Source organism: Heterodontus francisci, chromosome 14 (genome assembly GCF_036365525.1).
Source record: "Heterodontus francisci isolate sHetFra1 chromosome 14, sHetFra1.hap1, whole genome shotgun sequence".
Taxonomy (NCBI): domain Eukaryota; kingdom Metazoa; phylum Chordata; class Chondrichthyes; order Heterodontiformes; family Heterodontidae; genus Heterodontus; species Heterodontus francisci.
Window position 1 is genome coordinate 64,970,878 of NC_090384.1, and position 25,032 is coordinate 64,995,909.

The 25,032-nt window shown below is 43.4% G+C and overlaps 1 protein-coding gene across 5 annotated transcripts in view; it reads right to left on the reverse strand.

Moving 5' to 3' along the window:
* The window catches only part of LOC137377085 (DENN domain-containing protein 5A), a 384,360-nt gene extending 365,691 nt beyond the window's left edge, over window positions 1-18,669 (reverse strand). For 2 of the 5 annotated variants that reach the window (XM_068046370.1, XM_068046368.1), the window contains exon 1: window positions 18,232-18,669. In XM_068046370.1, coding sequence (XP_067902471.1) covers window positions 18,232-18,331 — 100 coding nt within the window. In that variant the 5' untranslated portion in view covers window positions 18,332-18,669. The remainder of the gene's footprint in view (window positions 1-18,231) is intronic. The other 3 variants (XM_068046369.1, XM_068046366.1, XM_068046367.1) reach the window with 3 other exon arrangements.
* Window positions 18,670-25,032: the final 6,363 nt, after the last annotated feature.

Sequence of the window (25,032 nt, forward strand, 5' to 3'; positions counted from 1 at the left end):
GGTCTTTAGGTAAATTGTATGGCACAGCATCAAGTGAAAAAGGTGTGATTCAGCTTAGCGGCAACAAAGACAAGGAGTGGCTTGCCAAGAAAAGAGTTTTCTGAAAAGAAAAGAGTTTTCTGAAAAGAAAACTAAACATACGAGAACTTAGAAACATAAGCAGAGCCAGTATTAATCCCAAAAAAAAAGGACTTTATTTTGAGAGTCACCTAGAGACAATATTTGAAAAATCAAACCAACTGTTTGGCAAATGGCCAAGAGTACAATTGGTTCTTGGCTGGAAATCAAATAAGAAAAATACCATAAACATGGTCAAGTAATCTATTTAGCAAATGTTATCAAAACCTTAGAACTATAGATTTTCCATCCTATCTTCTTCAACTTGACCAATTTAGCCTCAAGATTGGCAGTACTAATAATGACAAGGGCATCCCTATCAATTTTATCCTTGTACCTAATTCTAATTCAGGATTAGATCAAAACAGCACAACAGGCTAAGAAAAAGTTAAGCAATGAGCCAGAGTACCAGTTAATTAGTTCATTGCCTTTCACCAAGGGTTCAGGCAGAGCAGTCTCAACCCAGTTCCCCATAGGTGTGCAAAGGCCCACTGCTGCACAAAAAGAGCCATCACTGGGGAAATGCTAATATACTCTATGATTAACGTCATAAACCCACTTCAAACAGAGTTGCACTTTTTTTAAAAATTTACACAGAATCAGTTTTAAATCTAAAGGGCGGTTTCAATAAATATGAACAAAACTGTCTATAATACAACACAAATTGGGAATCTCAGAAAAGTCAAAAAGATTGTTGGTTATGCGAAATGGAAGATTCACAATTCCATGGGAAGGAATATTTGAAGATTGAGGACTTTATGCTGCATTCCCCAGGGCAGACATATCTCACCTAATAATGCATCAGAATAAATGGAAGAGATGGGGGGAAATAATAAGAACGATTCGTTTAGTACAAGTATGGACGGAGGAGTCATCTGGCAGATATCTCTGTCATCTAGCTTTGTATTGACAAGTCTGCTGTATCGGCTTTAGACTGGCAATTGTGGACTATGCAGTACAATACCCACGAAGTAGAATGGAAATAATTTCTGACGATGGAGAGGCATTTGCACTATTTGTCCAGTCCATAGATTTTAACAACTAATTTGTAGTTACTTTATGAAAGTGCTTTGTGATAGAAAACAGATCACAGTCAAGGTCAGAGGTTATGACATACATCTGCCACAAAAGCCAAGTTTTGCTCATCACTTTAATGTTGTCATTGAAAACTTTGCTACTTCATCACACATTGGAGATTATTTTTAGTACCTAGAATCATAGAAAATTACAGCCCTGAAAGAGGCCATTCAGCCCATCATTCCTATACTGGCTCTTTGAAACAGCAGTCGTGTTTAGTTTCACATCTCATTTTTTGACTGCAACCCTCTAAGTTCCTCATCCTTGAGTACTTGTCCAACTTCTTCTAAAAATTATTTGCGGAATCAGCTTCTGTAGGAATGTAGGTTCACACTACCCATGTAGCTCAGCGGCTTGGCTGTTTGTGGGATCAGCGCATGATGAATTAAAACAATTCTCACCTTTGCTGAACAGGGATACTTTGTGACGCAGACCTAAGTCAAGGATGAGGATCTGAAGAAATGTGTGAAGGTCATTCATTCATGCCTTGAGGGTCTAAGGAGATGCTGGTCTAGTCACTGTGATTATAAAAAAAGGCTTGTATTCATATAGCACCTTTCACGATCACCAGACGTCCCAAAGCGCTTTACAGCCAATGAAGTATTTTTTGAAGTGTAGTCACTCCTGTGATGTAGGAAACACAGCAGGCAATTTACACACAGCAAACTCCCATAAACAGCAATGTGATCATGACCAGATAATCTGTTCTTGTGATGTCGATTGAGGGATAAATATTGGCCAGGACACTGCCCCTGCTCTTCAAATTAGTGTTATGGGATCGTTTACATCACCTGAGAGAACAGACTGGGCCTTAGTTTGATATCTCATCCGAAAGATGCACCTCTGACTATGCAGCACTCCCTCAGTACTGGACTGGATCGTCAGCCTAGATTTTTGTGCTCAGGTTCAATAGTGGGACTTGAACCCACAACCTTCTGTATCAGAGGCAAGAGTGCTATCAACTGAGCTACAGCTGTCATTATGTAGAATTATCCTAATAAAGTGACTGAAGAGCTTACAGAGACCATATAACCATAGTAACAGAGTGATTAGAAGAGGTCGAGATGTGTTAAGTGTATCATCTTGGTTCCATGTTGATATATTCAATGTCACATTGCATGTCTAGTGATATATTGCGATTTAGTGGTAGTTATGCATGAAATGTAGAGATAAAAGGTAGAATTGGCATAAGAGTTTTGAGCGAACCATTACGTTGTCGTCACATTGGATTGCAGAGTGTGATGAACCAGAGTTCTTATACTGAATCTTGAATTGAATCATGTAAACAAAATTCAAGTGTAGAATAGGTGAAAAAACTGCCAATTTGTCATTCAGGTACTGCAAGTTTCATGGCCTAACGCAAATCAAATAAAGATAAATTATATAATCTACTCAGCATCAACATACTAAGTTATTCCAAAATTTAAAAAAAGTTAAAAGTCTCAAAGACATCTCTTTTTCCATCGAGAGCCTGGGTTTGACACTGGTCCACAATGGTAATTATAAACTATCCCCAATTTAGCACTAGTTCACAATTCCAATGACAGACACCATGGAGATTGCTGAAAATGAAAAATACAATCTTGCTCCTTTTCTCATTGTGCAGCAGGATTTTATAAAAGGTGCTTACAAATAAGAAAAACACACCAGGGATAAAATTCTCAAGAACATTTCATCCTTTTGTTTCTCTTCCCCTTCCCCAAATCCTAGGTGTTCACTAATCAACACAGATTAATTGCTATGATTAGTGAACAGATCCAGAGAAGGCATGAGGAAAACCCCAACAGTAGAGAGCTTCGGGAACCATAGGTCCAAAGTCACCTTTTCTTCCCAAGCATGCTTCAATTACCACATATCATGTCTCAAATTATTCATACACTGTATCATGTATCCCTAAATGTTATTTGCTCAAAGAAATTTAATTTGCATTTGAACGAATCAATACTAATTGCTTCCACCGTCTCTCCCTTCAAGCACAGGCCATGTCCTCTGGTTCTATTGTTATGGACAAGGTGAAAAAGCTTGCCACGGTTTACATTATCTAGTCTCTTTAAAATCCTAAGAACAGCAATCATATAACCTCTCAACTTTCTCTCTTGCATTGAGAACCTGCTCAACTTACATAATCGCTTCGCATAATCCAATCTCTCCATCTCCTCAAATCATTCTAGTTGCTCTCTTCTGTATCCTTTGAACAGTTGCAACATCCTTTTTGTACGGTGGAAATGTACACGGTTACGACCAGGTGAGGAAGGGGTGTCAGGCTCCCTTCTCAGCCCTTTCCTGGTTTTGCCGTAACAGTGTTTAACTTTTTAAAACAGTATCTTCAGCTTCATCTTAGTGAGTCCTTGCTGCTTTCTAATTGTAATTGTAAATGAACCAATCAGGTAGGCTTTCTTAGGTTTAAATAAGAAAGATGCAAGTTTATTAACCTTAACACTCTCAGGTAAAACTACTAAAAATACGCGACGTGACCATGCTAGCATGCATACGCGACAAACACACACACAAATAGATACAGAGGAGGAGAAATAATTAAAGGGGGAGGGTTTGGAGTAGTAGATGGAATTCATTTACTGTTTTTAGTATGGATGTAAAGACCTTGATTGGAGTTAAGTCTTGCAATTCTCGCTGGGGTCCAGTGCATACTTTTAAACTTGTTTCACTGGTACCAGAAGGCTGTAGAAGTCCTCTTAGGTTGTTTCCGTGGATCCCTGGAACTTTGCTGGAGAAAGAGAGAGAGAGAGAGGGGTGCTTTCTTCTTGAAGTTCAATTGCAGTCTCCCCAAACCTTTCTGTGAGGCACAATTCAATCAATTCCCAGATTGGCCAGCAGGTTAGTCATGTGACCAGCTTTGTTTGAAACAGCATCGCCTGTGAGGGTTGTTGATTCTTCAAAGCTTATTAGACACACTTGGTGGGGGGACAGTGTGCTGGCTCTGACACAGACAATGGCTCTCAATGTCTTTTGATCATCGCTATTGACAAAACCCGATCTGGCCAATTGAATCAGGCAGCATTCCTATTGTCTTTCTATGTAACTGTCTCTCAGAATGCAAATGTGCAGCCATGTTTCAGCTGTTCAGCTCTTTGGTCTTGTTAAACAAGTTATGTTCAATGTCCAGTAAAAAGTTCAAATAATGTTCCATATGACGAAATTAATATGTTTCAATTTGGCCAGTGTGGTTTCTGTCACAACACTGTATTCTAAATGTGATTACAGCAATAAATTCTAAGGTGGCTGAATTACCTCACTATTTCCGCTTGATAATGAACTTTTAATATGTCCTATCATCAACCCGAAATGTTAACTTTCTCTCTCCACCTCACCTGCTGAGTGACTTTCTAGCATTGTCTGTTTCTATATCTGATTTGCGTTACTCACTGCCACCTAGCATTTTTGTGATCACCTCAATTTGTCAATCAGGACTCTCAGAAGTCTTTGAATTTCCATGCACATTATTTTCTTTCCATGTTGGTAATATTTTATTCGTTTACATAACTTAGTGCTTAACTGTTAAATTTCATAGATCCAAATTCAGTCATGTAAATGAAGATGCAAACATTTCCCAAGAGGTCGGGTTCATTAAATAGCAGACTTTAATTATATAAAAATTAACTACCAATATATTGTGCATAATATTTAAACACTTAAAAAGAGCTTTTCTTCTAACTCAACTGACATTAAGGGCAAAAAAGAATCCACGCTGCTGTGCTAGTCTTAATTTGGGCTAGAAATTATCCCAGCGCTTATCAAAGTCATAAATGACATCAGTAAACTATCCCACTTCGAGCTTTGCAACCTGTCTGCAGTCTTTGACATGTTTGACTATACCAACTTCCAACGCCTCTCCACCGTTGTCCAGCTGGGTGGGACTGATTCTGCCTGGTTCCATTCTCATCTATCCAGTCCTAACCAAAGAATAAATTGCAACAGCTTCTCTTCCTGCTCCCGCACCAATATCTCTGGTTTCCCCCAAGGATCTATCCTTGGCTTCCTCTTATTCATCACCCACATGCTGCAGCACAAAACATCAGTTTCCACATGTACGATGACAACATCTGCTTCTACCTCAGCACCAACTCTCTTGATTTCTACCCATTAGCTCACAATGGGACTGCTTGCTTCGGTCCCCACTCCAAACTCTCTTCCTTTGCCACCAACTCCATCCCTCTCCCTCACAACTGTCTGAGGCTGAACCAGACTATTTGCAACCTGGTTATCATATCTGACCCGATTACTTATCATATCTTCCGACCACATATCCATGCCAACACTAAGACTGCGTATTTTCACCTCCGTAACATCACCTGACTCTGCCCCTGCCTCAGATCATCTGCTGGTGAAACCGTCATCCATGCCTTTATTAACTCTAGACTTGACTATGCCAACGTACTCCTGGCCAGCCTCCCACTTTCTATCCTCCATAAGCTTGAGGTCATCGAAAACTCTGCTGCCTGTGACCTAACTGGCACCAATTCTACATTGGCTTCCAGTTAAGCAATGCCAGGATTTTTAAATTCTCATCCTTGTTTACGTATCTCGCTGTGGTCTTGCCCCTTCCTATCTCTGTAATCTCCTCCAGCCCCACAACCGGGGCGGCACAGTGGCGCAGTGGTTAGCACCGCAGCCTCACAGCTCCAGGGACCCGGGTTCGATTCCGGGTACTGCCTGTGTGGAGTTTGCAAGTTCTCCCTGTGTCTGCGTGGGTTTTCTCCGGGTGCTCCGGTTTCCTCCCACAAGCCAAAAGACTTGCAGGTTGATAGGTAAATTGGCCATTATAAATTGTCACTAGTATAGGTAGGTGGTAGGGAAATATAGGGACAGGTGGGGATGTTTGGTAGGAATATGGGATTAGTGTAGGATTAGTATAAATGGGTGGTTGATGTTCGGCACAGACTCGGTGGGCCGAAGGGCCTGTTTCAGTGCTGTATCTCTAATCTAACCCTCAGCAATATCTGCACTCTTGAGCATCCCTGATTTTAACTGGTCTACCATTGATGGCTATGCCTTCAGCTGTCAAGGCCCTAAACTCTGGAATTCCCTCCCTAAATCTCTCCACCTCTTTACCTCACTCTCCTCCTTTAAGACGCTCCTTAAAACCTAACTTTTTAACCAAGCTTTTAGCATCTGTCCTAATAACTCCTTGTATAGCTCGGTGTCAAATTTTGTTTTGACTCCTCAGAGGCGCCTCGGGACGTTTTACTATTGTTACGACCGACCCCTCCTATCAAAGCCCCCAATCAAAATATACGATTTGGATTGTGGTGGGACCAATGCACTGTTAATTCAATCCTGTCGCTCCACAGATCGACTAAAATATCATTTAAAACTTTCCAAATTAAAGAAAAACCCAACCAAATTGTAGCACCTATTAACACCCGAATGAGGCTAACCAAACCTTTCAATCAACAAATTAACTCTTTAATTCGAAGAACTAAATTCTTAAATACTATGAAGATATAAACATTTAAAATAGAAAAAAATTAGAGCCCTTGCAAATTTACAGTCCAATGTTGCTTGAAGTCCTCACAGAATGTTGTTTCCTCACAGTCGTCTGACGCGGGGAAAAAAGGTTGTTCCACAGTCGAACAGTCCATAGTCTAACCTCAGCAGTCGGTGATGCTTTCCTTCTCCAGCGAATTTCAACAATTAATGACTTGCAAACATTTTCAACGGAATCAATTCAACTTTAGAGTTTTTGAGGGATAAAAGATGGTCACAGTCTAACTTCCCTTTCTTCAATTTAAATTACCAGAGATCTCTCTGTTTTGGCTTGATATTTTAGAATTTTGATATAGTAATTAAATAGACTAAAAATTCTTGTCCTTCAGTTTAAATGGTTGAGAGCTCTTTTTCAGGTATGCTCATCACAGCTGTCTGTGCCTTCTGTCTGTTAGAACAAACTGTCTTCCACTAACAGCCAGTTCAAAACGGAATTGTAACAAATGTATCGCATGAAACTCACTCCCAGTGACCATATCTAAAGTAACAAGAATGCACCCTTTGAATCGCAGTCTCCAAATGGATGTTTCTAAGGCAACGAAAATGCACATTCCTTTAACTCCTAAGGCTTGCCGGTTCTTAAAGCAATACTGATCCTCTGCAAACCTTAAAGGCAAACCGCATATTCCAAAAAAAAACTACAGGACCATGACAGAAGAAATTAAGGATCCTCAAAAGAAGAGGAGGTAACCTTTACACTCACCTTCAAATAACTCTGCAAGCTAATGTCATAACGAATAGGATAGTCTTAGCTAGACAAGCAAGCTTACGAATTGTATGTACCATAAGCTGCAATTTCACCTGATTAATCTTGAGCCTTTCCTTTATGCACATTTTTGGGCACATAAGTCTCTGCCAATCCGCATCCAAGCTCTCTGGACTTAGGTAAGCAAGGTGTGTTCTTATGCGGAGAATGTGTAAGCTCCATATAAAAAGTGAATAAAAATACTAGATTTCTCAGTGACTTGGCTTGGAGATTGTTATAAAAGCGTTTTACAAATGCAGCATCAGTTTGCACATAGCAAGGTCTCACAAACAGCAGTGCGAAAGCAAGATAGTGGTGTTCATTAAAGGATAAATATCGGCCAGAACACCAGGGAGAACACCCCTGTTCTTCGAAATCGTGCCTTGGGACTACAGTCAACCTGAGGGGGCAGATGGGGCCTCAGTTCCTAGAATGGGATTTGAATCCACAATCTACTGACTAAGCTATGCTGATACTTTGAATAATATGCCAGCTTTTTTTAAAATTCATTTCATGGGATGTGGGCATCATTGGCAAGACCAACCATTTGTTGCCCATCCCAAATTGCCCTTGAGAAGGTGGTGGTGAGCTGCCTTCTTGAAACGTCACAGTCCATCTGGTGCGGGTACCCCCACAGTTCTATTAGGGAGGGAGTTCCAGGATTTTGATCCAGCGACAGTGAGGGAACTGAGAAATATTACCAAATCAGGATGGTATATGGCTTGGAAGGGAAATTGAGATGGTGGTGTTCCCACACGTCTGCTGCCCTTGTCCTTCTAGGTGGAAGAGGGTGAGGGTTTGGTAGGTGCTGTTGAAAGAGAATTGGTGAGTTGCTGCAGTGCATCTTGTATATGATATACACTGCTGCCACTGTACATCGGCAGTGGAGGAAGTGAGTGTTGAAGGTGATGGGCGGAGTGCCGATCAGCAGGGCTGCTTTGTCCTGGATGGTGTCAAGCTTCCCGAGTGCAGTTGCACTCATCCAGACAAGTGGGGAGTATTCGGCCTTGCAAGTGGTGGACAGGCTATTATGATAGGCCTCCAACAACCAGTCAGGAGGTGGGTTATACGCTGCAGAATTCTTAGTCTTTGACTTGCTCTTGTAGCCACAGTATTTATGTGGCTGTTCCAGTTCAGTTTCTGGTCAATGGTAATCCCCAGGATGTTAACAGTCGGGGATTCAGCAATGGTTATGCCATTGAATGTCAAGAGGAGATGGTTAGATTTTCTCTTGTTGGAGATTGTCATTGCCTGGCACTTGCCAAAAGTTAGCCCAAGCCTGAATATTTTCTAGGTCTTGCTGCATATGGACACGGACTGCTTCAGTATCTGAGAAGTCGCGAATGGTGCTGAACATTATACAATTATCAACGAACATCCCCATTCTGACCTCATGATGGAGGAAAGGTCATTTATATGAAGCAGCTGAAGATGGTTGGGTCTAGGACATTACCATGAGGAACTCCTGCAACATCTTGGAGCTACGATGATAGGCCCCCAACAACCACAACCATCTTTGTGTTGGGTAGAACTCCAATCAGTGAAGAATTTGCCCCCAATTCCCACTGACTTCAATTTGGCCAGGGACCAAGGCTGTAATGAGGTCAGGAGCCGAGTGGCCCTGGTGGAACCCAAACTGAGCATCAGTAAGCAGGTTGTGGCTGTGCAAATGCCGCTTGATGGCACTGTCAACAACACCTTCCATCATTCTGCTGATGATCGAGAGTCGACTGATGGAGCGGTAATTGACCAGATTAGATTTGTCCTGCTTTTTGTGGATAGGACATATCTGGGCAATTTTCCACATTGTTGGGTAGATGGCAGTGTAGTAGCTGAGCTGGAACAGCTTAGGTAGGGGCGTAGCTAGATCTGCAGCACAAGTCTTCAGTACTACAGCCGGGATGTTGTCAGGACCCATAGCCTTTGCAGTATCCAGTGCCTTCAGCCATTTCTGGACATCACGTGGAGTGAATCGAATTGACTGAAAACTGGCATCTGTGATGCTGGAGACCTCAGGAGGAGGCTGAGATGGATCATCCACTTGGCACTTCTGACTGAAGATGGCTGAAAATGCTTCAGCCTTTTCTTGTACCCCTGTACTGCTGTACACTGAAATGGCAGACTTGCCAATGTTGTGGGAGGAGTTCGAGGAACACAGGAAAAGGAATTGGCCATTTAACCCCTCGAGCCTGTTCTGTAGCCAATGAGATCATGGCTGATCTGTGACCTAACTCCATATACCTGCCCTTGCCCCATATACCTGAATACCTTTGGATAACAAAAATTTATCACTGAATTAAAAATTAACAATTGACCTATTGTTCAATTGCTGTTTGTGGAAGAGAGCTCCGAACTTCTACCATCCTTTGCATGTAGAAGTGTTTCCTAACTTCATTGGTTCTAATATTTAGACTATGCACACCTTTCAGCGGAAATAGTTTCCCTCTATCTATCCCCCTTAATATCTCGAAAACTTTGATCAAATCACCTGTTAACCTTCTAAATTCCAGGGAATATAATCCTTGTTTATGTAATTTAATCTTTGGAATCCAGAGATCTGATAAATCTATGCTGCACTCTCTTCAATGTCAATATATCCTTCCTAAGATGAGGTGGCCAGAATTGCTCACAGTACTCCAGGTGTGGTCTAAACAGAGCTTTATACAGCTGTAGCATGACTTCCACCATCTTGTATTCAGGTCCAGTAGATATAAAAGCCAGCATCCTATTAGCCTTATCGATCATTTTCTGTACCTGTCCATTACATTTTAATGATCTATGGACCCTTAAGTCTATTTGGACTGCCACTGTTACTAGCTTTTCACCATTTAGAAAGTACTCTGTTCAATCCTTTTGAGGTCGAAAACATTTACCTATATTGAAATTCATTTGTCACAATTTTGCCCATTCTCTTTATCTATTAATATCTCTTTGTAATTTCATACTTTCATCAACACTGCTTACAATGCCACCTATCTTTGAGTCATTGACAATCTTGGATATGTGGCTTTCTATCCCAATTATCTAAGTCATTAATAAATACGATGAATAGTTGAGGCCCCAACACAGATCTTTACGGGAAACTATTAGTCACATCCTGCTATTTAGAGCACCTGTCCATTATCCCTACTTTCTGTCTCCTACCACTCAAATAATCTCCTAACCAGGTAAATAATTTGCCTTCAATTCCATTTGTTTCAAATTTAGCTAACAGTCTCTAATAAGGGACTTTATCAAATGCCTTCTGGAAGTCCATAGAATTAAAATCCATAGACATTTCCCTGTCCACTATTTCAGTCGCTTCTTCAAAAAATTCAATCAAGTTCCTCAAGCATGACCTAACCTTTACAAATCCATGCTAGTTTTTTCTGATCAGCTGAAAATGTTCAAGGTGTTCAGTCACTCTATCCTTAATTATAGACTCCAGTAATTTCCCAACAACAGATGTTAGGTTAACTGGTTTATAATTCCCTGGTTTCTCTCTCTGACCTTTCTTAAATAGCAGTGAAATGTGCAATTTTTCAATCTAAAAGGAACAGTTCCCTACTCAAGAGATTTTTAGAAGATTATAGTTAGGGCATCTGCTATATTCACACCAACTTCCTTTAAAACCGTAGGATGGAAACCATCTGTTATGAGGATTGGTCACTCTTTAGGACCATTATTTTCTTCATCACTGTTATTCTGCTTACATTCATTCTGGTGAGTACCAGTCCCTATTTCAATATTAGTTTCTTTGAAATGTCTGGCATGCTATCCTCTTTCTCAGCTGTAAATACTGGCACAAAGTAATTATTCAACATATTTGCTATTTCCATATTTTCATTTACAATATCACCATTATCAGTTTTCAAGGAGCTGATATCGCTCCTTACCACCCTCTTTTTGCTAATATAATTGTAAAAATGTGTTCATTTTGCAATCCTTTGCAAGTTTCTTTTCTTACTCCCTTTGTGTAGCTCTTACTATCTATTTTGTCACGCTTTACTGTTCTTTCCATTCCCATTTGCCAGGATCTGTGCTATTTTTTGCATTTTTGTACTCTTTTTCTTTTAGTTTTATATTGTCTCTTACCTCTTTTCTTGTCCATGGCTGTCTTTTCCGGCAAGTAGAGCTCTAGCCCTTTAGCGGTATAAAGTGGTCCTGTTACCCATTAAGAGTGTTGTTTAGTTTACTGTGGACAGTCTCTTTCAATGCATTGAATTCTGCCTTATCTAAATCTAGAATCTTAATAGCTGTTTCGTATTTCTCCCTTCCAAACACTATGGAGATCTCAATTTTCTATAAATGAAATATATACACACACAAAATCCCCCACCATCAACATCCTGGGGATCACCAGAAACTTAACTAGACCAGCCACATAAATACTGTGACTACAAGAGCAGGTCAGAGGCTGGAAATTTTGCAGTGAGTAACTCACGGCCTGTCTCCCCAAAGCCTGTTCACCATCTACAAGGCAAACCAAGGTCAGGAGTGTAATGGAGTATTCCCCACTTGCCTGAAGTAGTGCTGCTCCAACAACACACAAGCATGACATCATCCAGGACAAAGCAACTCATTTGATTGGTACCCATCCACCACCTTAAATATTCACTCCCTGCATCACCAGCACACAGTGGCAGCAGTATGTACCGTCTACAAGATGCACTGCAACAACTTACCTTGGCTCATTCAACAGCACTTTACAAACCTGCGACCTCTACCACCGAGAAGAACAAGAGAAGCAGGCACATGGGAACGCCACCATCTGCAAGTTCCCCAAGTCACACACCATCCTGAATTGGAACTATATTGTCATCCCTTCACTGTCGCTGGATCAAAAACCTGGAACTCCCATCCTAACAGCACTGTAAGTGTACCTAAACCACCTAGATCTCCAACAGTTCAAGAAGGCAACTCACCACCACATTCTCAAGGATAATTAGGGATGGACAATAAATGCTAGTCTGGCCAGCAACACCCACATCCCATGAACAAATGCGCACAGGGTCCGAGTGGCAAAGTCATCCACAGCCAAAGGGCAATCAGATCAGCAGCCTTCCTCCAGTCAGGTTGCTAGCGCAGAGGCTGCACCAAGAAGGGGCACTTGCAAGCGTTTACAGGGAACACACTGACACAAATGGGAACGCACGGGTATCACAGCAACGTAAATACGTCTTTCTCTAAAGGTCCCTCATCAACATGTGTGGCCTTTTCTCTGTGTGAATGATGTATGCCCGCTTGTAGTACCTATATCACGACCCTTTGCACCATTGGCCCTTCAGGAGAGCCAACATATGCAATATCATTGCCATACCACCATTACTCATTAGCGTCTCCACGGATGCAATGACACGGACATTGGCTTAGTCAGCTGCTGCCTCTAATGATTTACACAGGGATGCTGCAGATGTGGACTGCCGCACAGCAGGCGAGCGAGGGAGATGTGTGGCTTGCAGAGCTCAAGACAGTTGCTATGGAGCGGGGAGCCTTTCTCTGATAAGCCACTGCCGCACTTCCCTAGCTCACTGCTGGCCCTGCATGCAAAGCCTGGGTGCCATCTGCCCTCCCATGCACCTTTCCTGCTGTAGGTCCTCAGCACCCTCATAGTCCGAGGAGGAATCCTGTTGACGTCTCTCATCATGCCAGGCCTGCCCCCTATTGGGTGCGTAGTTGTGCGGAGTACCGACAGCAGCAAAGAAAGGAGCTGGCCTTTTCGGCCATTAGTACAGGGCATCACCCTATCCATCCAGGCATTAGAAGCGCTCTTTCAGCATGCCGATCGCCTGCTCAATGGTGGCTCTTGTAGCTCAGTGGCTGGCGTTGTATATCTCCTCTGCAGCAGTGATGAGGTCTTTCACTGGTGTCAGGAGCTATGTCTGCAAGGGATAGCCCTTGTCTCCAAGAAGCCACTCCTCCATCTGAGCCAGTTCAGTGAATAGTGGTGGCAGCTGGGACTGACGCAGGACCCAGGTGTCATGGCAGCTGCCTGAGAAGAGGTCACAGATTTGTATGAAGCATCTCTGGTGATCACGTACCAGCTTCACCTAGATTGAGAGGATTCCTTAAATGGTGACATTTGCAGGTAGTAGCCTGGCGGGAGGCGTGATGGCCACATGGCTGCAGTCTATGAACATTAAAACCTATGGTTCTCGGGCAATGGTGCCAAAACCGGTGGCCCTCTGGGCCTGGCTGTGAGAGTCCATCCTGAAGCGGACATACTCACTGACCCTCCGATGCAGGGAATCGGTGACCTCCCTGATGCAGTGGTGCACTGCTGACTGTGTGGCCCCCACAAAGGTCTCCGGTGGGCCCCTGAAAAGCTGCACAGGCATCAAGCTTGAGAACCACTGCTACCATGAGGACCACAGGCATGGGATGTCCACTGAAGCCCATGGGCTGCAGGTCATCTTTGAGCAGGGCACAGAGACGGGTCACCATCCTCTCTACATGCGCAATCTCCTCTGACACTGCTGCTCTGACATCCGATGGCATGTCAAGTGGGGCATGTAGATGCATGGCGACCATAATGGAAAGCTCCCCTTGGGGGCTGCTGCTCACGACTGGGGGCCTCTACGTGGACCCCACCTGCCTGTTGATTTTGGCTCTGGCGCAAACGGATCCTCAGGAGTAGAGGACCACACAATTAGATTTAGATTAGATTAGAGATACAGCACTGAAACAGGCCCTTCGGCCCACCGAGTCTGTGCCGAACATCAACCACCCATTTATACTCATCCTACACTAATCCCATATTCCTACCAAACATCCCCACCTGTCCCTATATTTCCCTACCACCTACCTATACGAGTGACAATTTATAATGGCCAATTTACCTATCAACCTGCAAGTCTTTTGGTTTGTGGGAGGAAACCGGAGCACCCGGAGAAAACCCACGCAGACACAGGGAGAACTTGCAAACTCCACACAGGCAGTACCCGGAATCGAACCCGGGTCTCTGGAGCTGTGAGGCTGCAGTGCTAACCACTGTGCCACTGTGCCGCAATGGAGGATAAACCATACCCGTTTCCATGTGATAAATAAAGTCGAACTCTTCATTTATTCGAAGGTTCCTAACAGGGCAGGGATTGGTGCTGATGGGTACATCAGGTGTTTTCACGAATCAACTATGTGTCATAGCATGGCATTGCCCATCTTGGCCACACTCAGTGGCACAGTATGACCACAGAGATCCTACCAACTGCATCGACTGTCCTCACCATTCATATAACCTTAACGCTCCAATCCTTTCTGGCACCCTCCCCACATACAGGGTGACTATAGTACCATTGCTCCTTCACAAACACAAACAAATGCAGAGCCTACACGGTTTACGGAGGGAGGGTACACAGTACCTCCCTTCTTGCCAGCAGAGCTTTCCCTCCAGTAATCCCAGACGGCCCCCCCTTTAAGAATGCAGAGCTAAGACCCTGACTATCCCCCCTCCTCCCTCCCAGTATGCAGAGCGAGACCCCTGTAATCCTCCCCTCCCTCCTCCCTTACAGTATGCAGAGTGAGACCCCTGATTATCTGGACTTATGTTCGCTGGCGAAAACTTCTGCCTCTGCTGTCCCATCTGGTTTTCTGTTCGTGAACAGGATGGCAAGTGACGGCCACCCGTTCAACGTAAAATGTGGAAGTGTGCAATGAGAGGTGGCGGGCAGCATAATCAGGAGAGGTAAGCACCATTTTAAATATAGTAATTGGGGTGCTGTCGGCGAGCAGCGGGGTGCCGCACCGAGGTCTCCCCCGCCATTGGTAATATGCGGCGGGCCCTTCTCAACGTTGGGGGTCAAGGCGGGTCTCTCCCCACAGAATTTTACCGGCCCCTGCACCGCAATCCGCGGCGTCAAGGGGCTGGTAAAATTCAACCTATTGTTGCAGAAACCTATCCTGAACACACTCAAGAAATGCACTACTTTTCCAAGATGCGCTAGTCTGCTTATCCCAATCTATATGAAAGTTAAAATCCCCTATTGAAACCATTTTTCTTTTACTATATCCTTGTCCATTAAGTGTATTTATACAATCTATGACTTCATAGCTGCTCTCAGAGGGGCTATGCATAACTCCCAGTACAGGTCTTAAATCCTTTTCTATTCCTTAATTCTACCCATAAAGTCTCCACAGCCTGCTCACCTTTTAAATATCCTCTTATCAGTGAAGTGATTTCATCCTTCATCACTAAAGTTACTTCTCCTACCATTTTCCCTATTTTTCCCTTAGACCTTCTAACCTAGCATATTTAGCTTCCAGTCCTGAACATCTTGCAGGCATGCCTCAGTAATGGTTACATCATACCCTCAAAGTTGAATTTGCACCTACAATTCATTCAATTTGTTTCCTATACTCAGTGCATCTGTATAAAGGACACTTATTTGGGCTACACACCACTAACCCCTCTTTCTACTCTAATGTTTTACTGACACATTTCTTATTTCTCTCTCCTGGTTTAATTACTTTACATCTTTTAGTTTTCCTTTTACCTGTAGTGCATAAAGCACAATTTCTGACTACTCTACTCTCTTTCCTTTTGCTTATTTTAAAACAATTATTTATACTATCTTTTCCATCCGAGTCCTTCTGCCACATTTAGTAGTTTAAAGTCCTTCTGATTGTTCTATTTATTCTTTCTGCTCAGACCCGTGTCAGCCCTGTTCAGGTGGAACCTGTCCCAACTGTACAGTTCCTTCCTGTCACTGTACTGATGCCAGTGTCCATGAGTTCTGCAACTGTTTACATTTATCCTAAACACAAGACGCACATTAAAAGTAACAGTGTAGAGCTATGGTTGATATTTGTTTCCAAATAACTAGAATTATTCTTTGAAAGCAAGTTATAAAAGAATGCCCTTTGGAAATTCATTAATATTCTGAAAAAGGAAACCTAAGCTTGTAAACACATCTGTTCATTGATTTTTTACCAGAATATTTTGATTGAAAATAGAGGCTTGGTTATACGGTGTATATTTAATTTGCAATCACCATGCATAACAAGATAAACTGGTAATAGCGGTACACAGAAAAATAATACTGGTGCACATTTTAAAGCATTTCATTCAAACCAGTTTAAATCAAGAGCAGATGCATGCATTCACTAAGAAAATATTATTTTTTTTGGAGACTGATATTCCAGCAATATTCTCGGTGAATCCCCCACAACCACATTCGCTGAATACCAAAGCCTGTACTACGATTGGCCCTGCAGCATCCCTAGAGAAACATGTAGCAGTTGCTATCTTCCTGTAGAGAGTTTCAGTTACAATGACATCATCTTTTTAGAGCCTCGCTTGAGAGGAGCTGATGTGGAAGGACCCCAAAGACAATCTGAATGCAGACGATTCAAGCCCACCCCCACCCCTTTCTATGGATCTCTATTGTTTACAAAACTGTCAAGATTATACTGGTGCATTACATTCAGAATGCCAAACAACTTTATCATACTAAACATCATACATATGCACAAGAACTGTGCTACTACTTCACTAGATTTCTAAAATATTCATTTTCAAAACATTACATAAATTGGATGCACTACCACATTCACACAATGCAGTATACAACACAGATACTTTCTGATCAAATTGCAGCACTTAACCCCTCAAACCTGCAGTCGCATTTTTCACAACAAAAAGTTTGAGTTTATTCACAAAATAGCAGGTTGTTGTAATACTTATTTATAAACAAGTAGTGCCAGAAATTTAAACATTTTAGCTTAACTAACTGATTGAAGGCAAAGTGGTATCACAAAAAGAGAAATGAGCTAAATGGCCTCCTTCTGTGCTGTTACCATTCTATGATGACGGACTGGACGTAGGATGGATGCAACAGTACGTGGATTTATAAGACACGCTTTGAAATATATATCTGCAAAACTAAGGAGTCGAGAAAATTTGGTGTACTTGATAAACTTTAAAGTCTGGTAAAGAACCACATAATTGTAACAATTATTAAAATCAGAAGGGTGTTTAATTCCACCCACAAAATATTGATCATAAAATTATATAGTTACTATTTGTTGTACCTTTTTCATATATCAAAATGCAGTACAGCGGGAGCATGATTAATTATACTTCCAAAAGCTAGACTTCAATACACCGAAACGCTTTCAAAATATATTAAACTAGGTCATAGTTTAAAATACCGTCAGCAAAAACCCTGTGAATCATTTAGAAATGTTAGTATATGACCTATTTAATATCGTCAAAAAAGAAACATAACCACACAAAGATGGTGTTCATGTCTATGTAATATCACATGCAAACATTAACATGTTGGAAATTAATACAATTTATATATATGGTGCTGTACTTTAGTTCAAGACTGCGCCTTTGTCTACTGTTGTATCACTAGCTATATGACTATATACTTAAATATAAGTTACCAACAACAGTACTTCTATAAATGGAGTTGCTCGCTAATAAATATTCGCACTAATAAAAACTTGCCTAACTATTACAGGGCTCAAAATATCAAACCAAGAGTGATGCTGTAAAATAAAGAGTGGACAAAGCGAACTCCATTTGCAGGATTGCGAACTGTCAAAAGGCAGCTCTACATTATCACTTCCTGCAACAGTACACGGCAATAACGCTGCCTTTATCTGGACCGAAAGAGCGACTGAACCATTCAAATCTTTACTTCTATTCGCTCGTTTTCCTGAAGGGCTGGTGGCCATGTATTCAAATGTGCCAGGAGTTGGGAGGTTTGAAGTTTGCGCTTTCCCCCGGCTCCAATCACAGGGGCGACTTGGTTAGAGAGAGATTGTGAAAAACATATAAAAACGAGGGAGAGAGAGACGCTCACCCGAGAGCTCGTCCGGTTCCAAGCCGGTCTCGATATCCAGACCAGAGATGACGAAGTAATCGGCAAAGCGGCAGCCGGCGGTGGTGCTGTTGGCCGTCATGGTGCACGGTTGACAGCGGGCGACGGCCTCGGCCTCTGGATCCCCGCTCGGGCCCCGGCTCGAGCTCTCTGTCGCCCCGGCGCACACCGCCCCTCAGCCTGGGCTGGCGTTGACGCGCAGCGCTTCCATCACAGCTCGAGCTGGAGCCGTTAGCATGGCGCTGCACTGCATGCTGGGCCACGCCATGCACAGCGCGAGAGGCAATCGCCCCTAAAAGGGGCAACTAGTCCCCGCCTCACCAAGGCAGCAACGAGAATGTACCTCTCCACTCTTCACACCCCCTCCTCTCCCTCAACTCAGGAGCGTTATTATTCAAATCAGTATTCCTCCCCCATCTGCAAAACACAAACAAAACTATAATGCAATTTTTGATCCATTTAATTTTCCAGCTGATTAAAAGTTGGCAGAATTGATTTTTTTCACACGCCAGCAGCCTATCAATCGTGACATAATTGTACTGCAGATGGGGGGGAGGCAACCGTTTTGTGAGCGTGCAACCTAAGAGCAAGTCTCAGGTTTTCGATTTTTTTCGTCCATCTTTGGTTGACGGGAAACTACAGCATTTTCCTTCATTAAATAAAAATCCTTAAATACTGATTTTTGTTACTTTTTTTCTCGCGCGTTGAATACTGCTACCAAAAACGGATTCGATAATGCAGTTTTAATGATGTAATGTGCATTACTCATCATCCACCAATCTGTGCATCAGGAAGTATTACTGAAAAGACAAAGTTCTTATAAGAACTATTTATATTTAACTCTTTAGATATTGGTGATTTATTAAAAGTGTACAAATTTATTCGTTTCGCCATTGTTAGACTTGCCATCGTTAATAATAGAATCACAGAAAGTTTAAGGCACAGAAAGAGGCCACTTGGCCAATTGTGTCTGTGATGGCTGAAAAACGATCCACCTATTCTAATATAAAAGCAAAATACTGCGGATGCTGGAAATCTGAAACAAAAACAAGAAATGCTGGATTCACTCAGCAGGTCTGGCAGCATCTGTGGAAAGAGAAGCAGAGTTAACGTTTCGGGTCAGTGACCCTTCTTCGGAACTGACAAATATTAGAAAAGTCACAGATTATAAACAAGTGAGGTGGGGGTTGGGCAAGAGATAACAAAGGAGAAGGTGCAGATTGGACCAGGCCACATAGCTGACCAAAAGGTCATGGAGCAAAGGCAAACAATATGTTAATGGTGTGTTGAAAGACAAAGCATTAGTACAGATTAGGTGTGAATATACTGAATATTGAACATCAGCAAGTGCAAACCTGAAGAAAAACAACCTGAAAAAAACAGTGGGTGAGCAAACTGAACAAACTAAGATGAACTGAAATAAATACAAAAAAAGATTGTAAAAAATGTAAAAAGGAATGCCAAAAAAAAAGGGAAGAAAAAATAACTAAAAATGAAAGTAAAGTGGGGGGCTGTCATGCTCTGAAATTATTGAACTCAATGTTCAGACCGGCAGGCTGTAATGTGCCTAATCGGTAGATGAGATGCTGTTCCTCGAGCTTGCGTTGATGTTCACTGGAACACTGCAGCAATCCCAGGACAGAGATGTGAGCATGAGAGCAGGGGGGAGTGTTGAAATGGCAAGCAACCGGAAGCTCAGGGTCCTGCTTGCGGACTGAGCGGAGATGTTCCGCAAAGCGGTCACCCAGTCTGCGCTTGGTCTCCCCAATGTAGAGGAGACCACACTGTGAGCAGCGAATACAGTATACTACATTGAAAGAAGTACAAGTAAATCGCTGCTTCACCTGAAAGGAGTGTTTGGGGCCTGGGATAGTGAGGAGAGAGGAGGTAAAGGGGCAGGTATTACACCTCCTGCGATTGCAAGGGAAGGTGCCCTGGGACGGGGACGAGGTGGTGGGGGTAATGGAGGAGTGGACCAGGGTGTCGCGGAGGGAACGATCCCTTCGGAATGCTGACAGGGGAAGGGAGGGGAAGATGCGACTGGTAGTGGCATCACGCTGGAGGTGGCGAAAATGGCGGAGGATGATCCTTTGGATATGGAGGCTGGTGGGATGAAAAGTGAGGACAAGGGGAACCCTGTCACGGTTCTGGGAGGGAGGGGAAGGGGTGAGGGTAGAGGTGCGGGGAATGGGTCGGACACGGTTGAGGGCCCTGTCAACCACAGTGGGGGGAAATCCTCGGTTGAGGAAAAAGGAGGTCATATCAGAAGCACCGTCATGGAAGGTAGCATCATCAGAGCAGATGCGTCGGAGACGGAGAAACTGGGAGAATGGAATGGAGTCCTTACAGGAGGTAGGGTGTGAAGAAGTGTAGTCGAGGTAGCTGTGGGAGTCAGTGGGCTTATAATGGATATTGGTAGACAACCTATCCCCAGAGATGGAGACAGAGAAGTCGAGGAAGGGAAGGGAAGTGTCAGAGATGGACCATGTAAAGGTGAGAGAAGGGTGGAAATTGGAAGCAAAGTTGATAAAGTTTTCTAGTTCAGGGCGGGAGCAGGAAACGGCACCGATACAGTCATCAATGTACCGGAAAAAGAGTTGGGGGAGGGGGCCTGAGTAGGACTGGAACAAAGAATGCTCGACATATCCCACAAAAAGACAGGCATAACTAGGACCCATGCGGGTACCCATAGCGACACCTTTTACTTGAAGGAAATGCATGGAGTTGAAGGAGAAGTTGTTCAATGTGAGAACAAGTTCAGCCAGGCGGAGGAGGGTGTTGGTGGATGGGGACTGGTTGGGCCTCTGTTCCAGGAAGAAGCGGAGAGCCCTCAAACCATCCTGGTGGGGGATGGAGGTGTAGAGCGATTGGACGTCCATAGTGAAGAGGAGGCGGTTGGGACCAGGAAACTGGAAATTGTCAAAATGACGTAGGGCGTCAGAAGAGTCACGGATGTAGGTGGGAAGAGACTGGACCAGCGGAGAAAAGAGAGAGTCTAGATAGGAAGAAATAAGTTCAGTTGGGCAGGAGCAGGCTGACACAATGGGTCTGCCGGGACAGTCCTGTTTGTGGATTTTGGGAAGGAGGTAGAAGCGGGCTGTCCGGGGTTGCGGGACTATGAGGTTGGAAGCTGTAGAGGGAAGATCTCCAGAGGAGATGAGGTCAGTGACAGTCCTTTGGACTATTCTAATCCCACTTTCCAGCATTTGGTCTGTAGCCCTGCAGATTACGGCACTTGAGGTGCATATCCAGACTCCTTTTGAATTAGTTCAGGGTTTATGCCTCAACTACCCTTTCAGGTTGTGAGTTCCAGACCCCCACCACCCTCTGGGTGAAAAAATGTTTCCTCATCTCCCCTCTAATTTTTCTACCAGTCATTTCAAATCTATGCCCCCTCTGCTAAGGTGAATAGACACTTCACCTCCACTCTATCCAGGCCCCTCAAAATGTTTGTACATTTCAATCAGAGCTCCCCTCAGCCTTCTCTTTTCCAAGGAGAACAACCCCAGCCTATCCAATCTTTCCTCATAGCTGCATTTTTCCAGTCCTGGACACATCCTCGTAAATGTCCTCTGTACCCTCTCTAGTGCAATTACATCCTTTCTGTAATGAGGTGACCAGAACTGCACACAGTACTCAAATTGTGGTCTAACCAATGAGTTATACAGTTCCAGCATGGTCTCCCTGCTCTTATATTCTATACCTCGGCTAATAAAGGAAAAGATTCCATATGCCTTCTTAACCACCTTATCGACCTGTCCTGCCACCTTCAGGGATCCGTGGACATTCACTCCAAGGTCCCTCACTTCCTCTACACTTCTCAGTACTTTCCCATTAATCGCGTATTCCTTTGCCTTGTTTGACCTCCCCAAATGCATCACCTCACACTTCTCCAGGTTGAATTCCATTTGCCACTTTTCTGCCCATCTGACCAGACCATCAATATCTTCCTGCAGCCTACAGCTATCCTCCTCGCTATCTACCCCACTATCTATCTTTGTGGCGTCAGCAAACTTCTTGATCATGCCCCTTACATTTATGTCCAAATCGTTAATATATACCACAAAAAGCAGGGGACCCAGTACTGAGTCCTAATATTTCAATTCTAACGGCTAGACAGACAGACAAAATAAATATACGTAGAATCAATTTGACTCCAAGTGCAGAATACAGGAATTAAAATTAGGGGAAGGAATGAATTTGTGATTATATATCACATAGAAATAGGCTATTCTTTCCAATTAGTCCATGTCAGCATTTACCCTTCATACAAGCATATCGTTAAATCACATTTCCCTTCAACCCCTTTTCCTTCATCCATCTATCCAATCGGTCAAAGCAGCATGCAAAAGCCAGGGCTAAGCAATTCCACAACCAACGGATCAGATCAAAGCTCTGCAGTCATGCCACATCCAGTCATGAATGGTGGTAGACAATTAAGCTAACAGGAGGAGGATGATCCACAAATATCCCCATGCTCAATGATGGAGGAGCCCAGCACATCAGTGCAAAAGACAAGGCTGAAGCATTTGTGACCATCTTCAGCCAGAAGTGCCCAGTAGATGATCCATCTCATCCTCCTCCTGAGGTCCCCAGTAACATATACCAGTCGTCAGCCAATTCAATTCATTTCACATGATATCAAGAAATCCTGAAGGCACTGGATACCACAAAGGCTATGGGCCCTGACAACATCCTGGCTGTATTACAGAAGACCTGTGATGCAGAACTAGCTGTGCCCCTAGCCAAGCTGTTCCAAAACAGCTGTACCTCTAACACCTACCCAACAATGTGGAAAATTGCCCAGGTATGTCCTATCCACAAAAAGCAGAACAAATCCATTCTGGCCAATTACTGCTCCATCAGTCTACTCTCAATCATTAGCAGAATGATGGAAGGTGCTGTCGACAGTGCTATCAAGCACCATTTAACAGCAACAACCTGCTCACTGATGCTCAGTTTGGGTCCGCGAGGGAGACTTGGCTCTTGACCTCATTACAGCCTTGGTCCAAACATGGACAAAAGAGCTGGACTCAAGAGGTGAGGTGAGAGTGATTGCTCTTGATATTAAGGCAGCATTTGACTGAATGTGGAACTAAGGAGCAGTAGCCAAATTGAAGTCAGTGGGAATTGGGGGAAAGCTCTCCACTGGCTGGAGTCATACCTTGAAACAAAGGAAAATGGTTGTGGTTGTTGGAGGCCAATCATCTTAGCCCCAGGACATTGCTGCAGGAGTTCCTCAGTGTAGTGTCTGAGGCCCAACCATCTTCAGCTGCTTCATCAATGACCTTTCCTCCATCATCAGGTCAGAAGTGGGGATGTTCGCTGATGATTTTATGATGTTCAGCACCATTTGCGGCTCCTCTGATACTGAAGCAGTCCACGTTCATATGCAGCAAGAGCTGGACAATATTCAGGCTTGGGCTGATTTTTGGCAAGTCACATTTGTGCCACACAAGTGCCAGGCAATGACAATCTCCAACAAGAGAGAATCTAACCATCTCCTCTATACATTCAATGGCATAACCATCGCTGAATCCTCCACTATCAACATCCTGGGGATTACCATTGACCAGAAACTGAACTGGACCAGTCACATAAATACTGTGGCTAAAAGAACAGGTCAGAGACTGGAAATTCTGTGGAAAGTAACCCACCTCCTGACTCCCCAAAGCCTGTCCACCATCTACAAGGCATAAGTTAGGAGTGTGATGGAATACTCTCCACTTGCCTGATTAAGTGTGGCTCCAACAACACTCAGAAAGCTCACGCCATCCAGGACAAAGCAGCCCGCTTGATCGGCATTCCATCAACCACATAAAACATTCAGTTCCTTTACCACCGATGCACAGTGGCAGCAGTATGTGCCATATACAAGATGCACTGCAGAAACTCACCACGCTTCCTTTGACAGCACCTTCCAAACCCGTGACCTCTACCACCTAGAAGGACAAGGGCAGTAGACACATGGGAACACCAACACTGGCAAGTTCCCCTCCAAGCCACACATCATCCTGACTTGGAAATATATTACCGTTCCTTCACTGTCAGCGGATCAAAATCCTGGAACTCCCTGCCTAACAGCACTGTGGCCATACTCGCATTTGATGGACTGCAGCAGTTCAAGAAGGCAGCTCACCACCACCTTTTCAAGGGGCAATTATGGATGGGCAACAAATGCTGGCCTTGCTAGCGATGCCCACATTCCATGAAACAAATAAAAAAAATCTAATCTTGAATGTTGGCATTCTGCATCATTCTATTGCTTCACAACTCTGTAAAGAAATTTCTCCTCCCTTCTGTTCTAAATCTCTTACATTTAATCTTGCATCTATGGCCCCTCAACTACTGGATTCTATCCAGCTTGTCCCATTCCTTCATAATTTTAAACACTTCTGTCATATCCCCCATAATCTGCATTATTCATTGAAAAAGAGATCCATTTCAGAGCAACAATGCAATTGATCAATTATCTTACCAAGCGAACAGCATAGAATATGAAATCTGATTGCAATGAGAATGTGAATGAGAATTAAAAATATAATTGCAATCCTGTAGTCAAGTGTTCCCTGTCCTTCTCCTGCCAATCCCATTCCATATCACTTTGAACCCAATCTTCTTGCTTGCTGCTCTGGCCAATCCATAATAGCTGCACTTTACCACTTCATTATCTGCCTCCCTCTTATTCTCTCCAGATTATCTCCCTTATGTCCCTCTCCTCCCAGATCCACCTGGACAAATGTTTGCTGGCAACTGCACTCACACCATGAGTTAATGGGCACT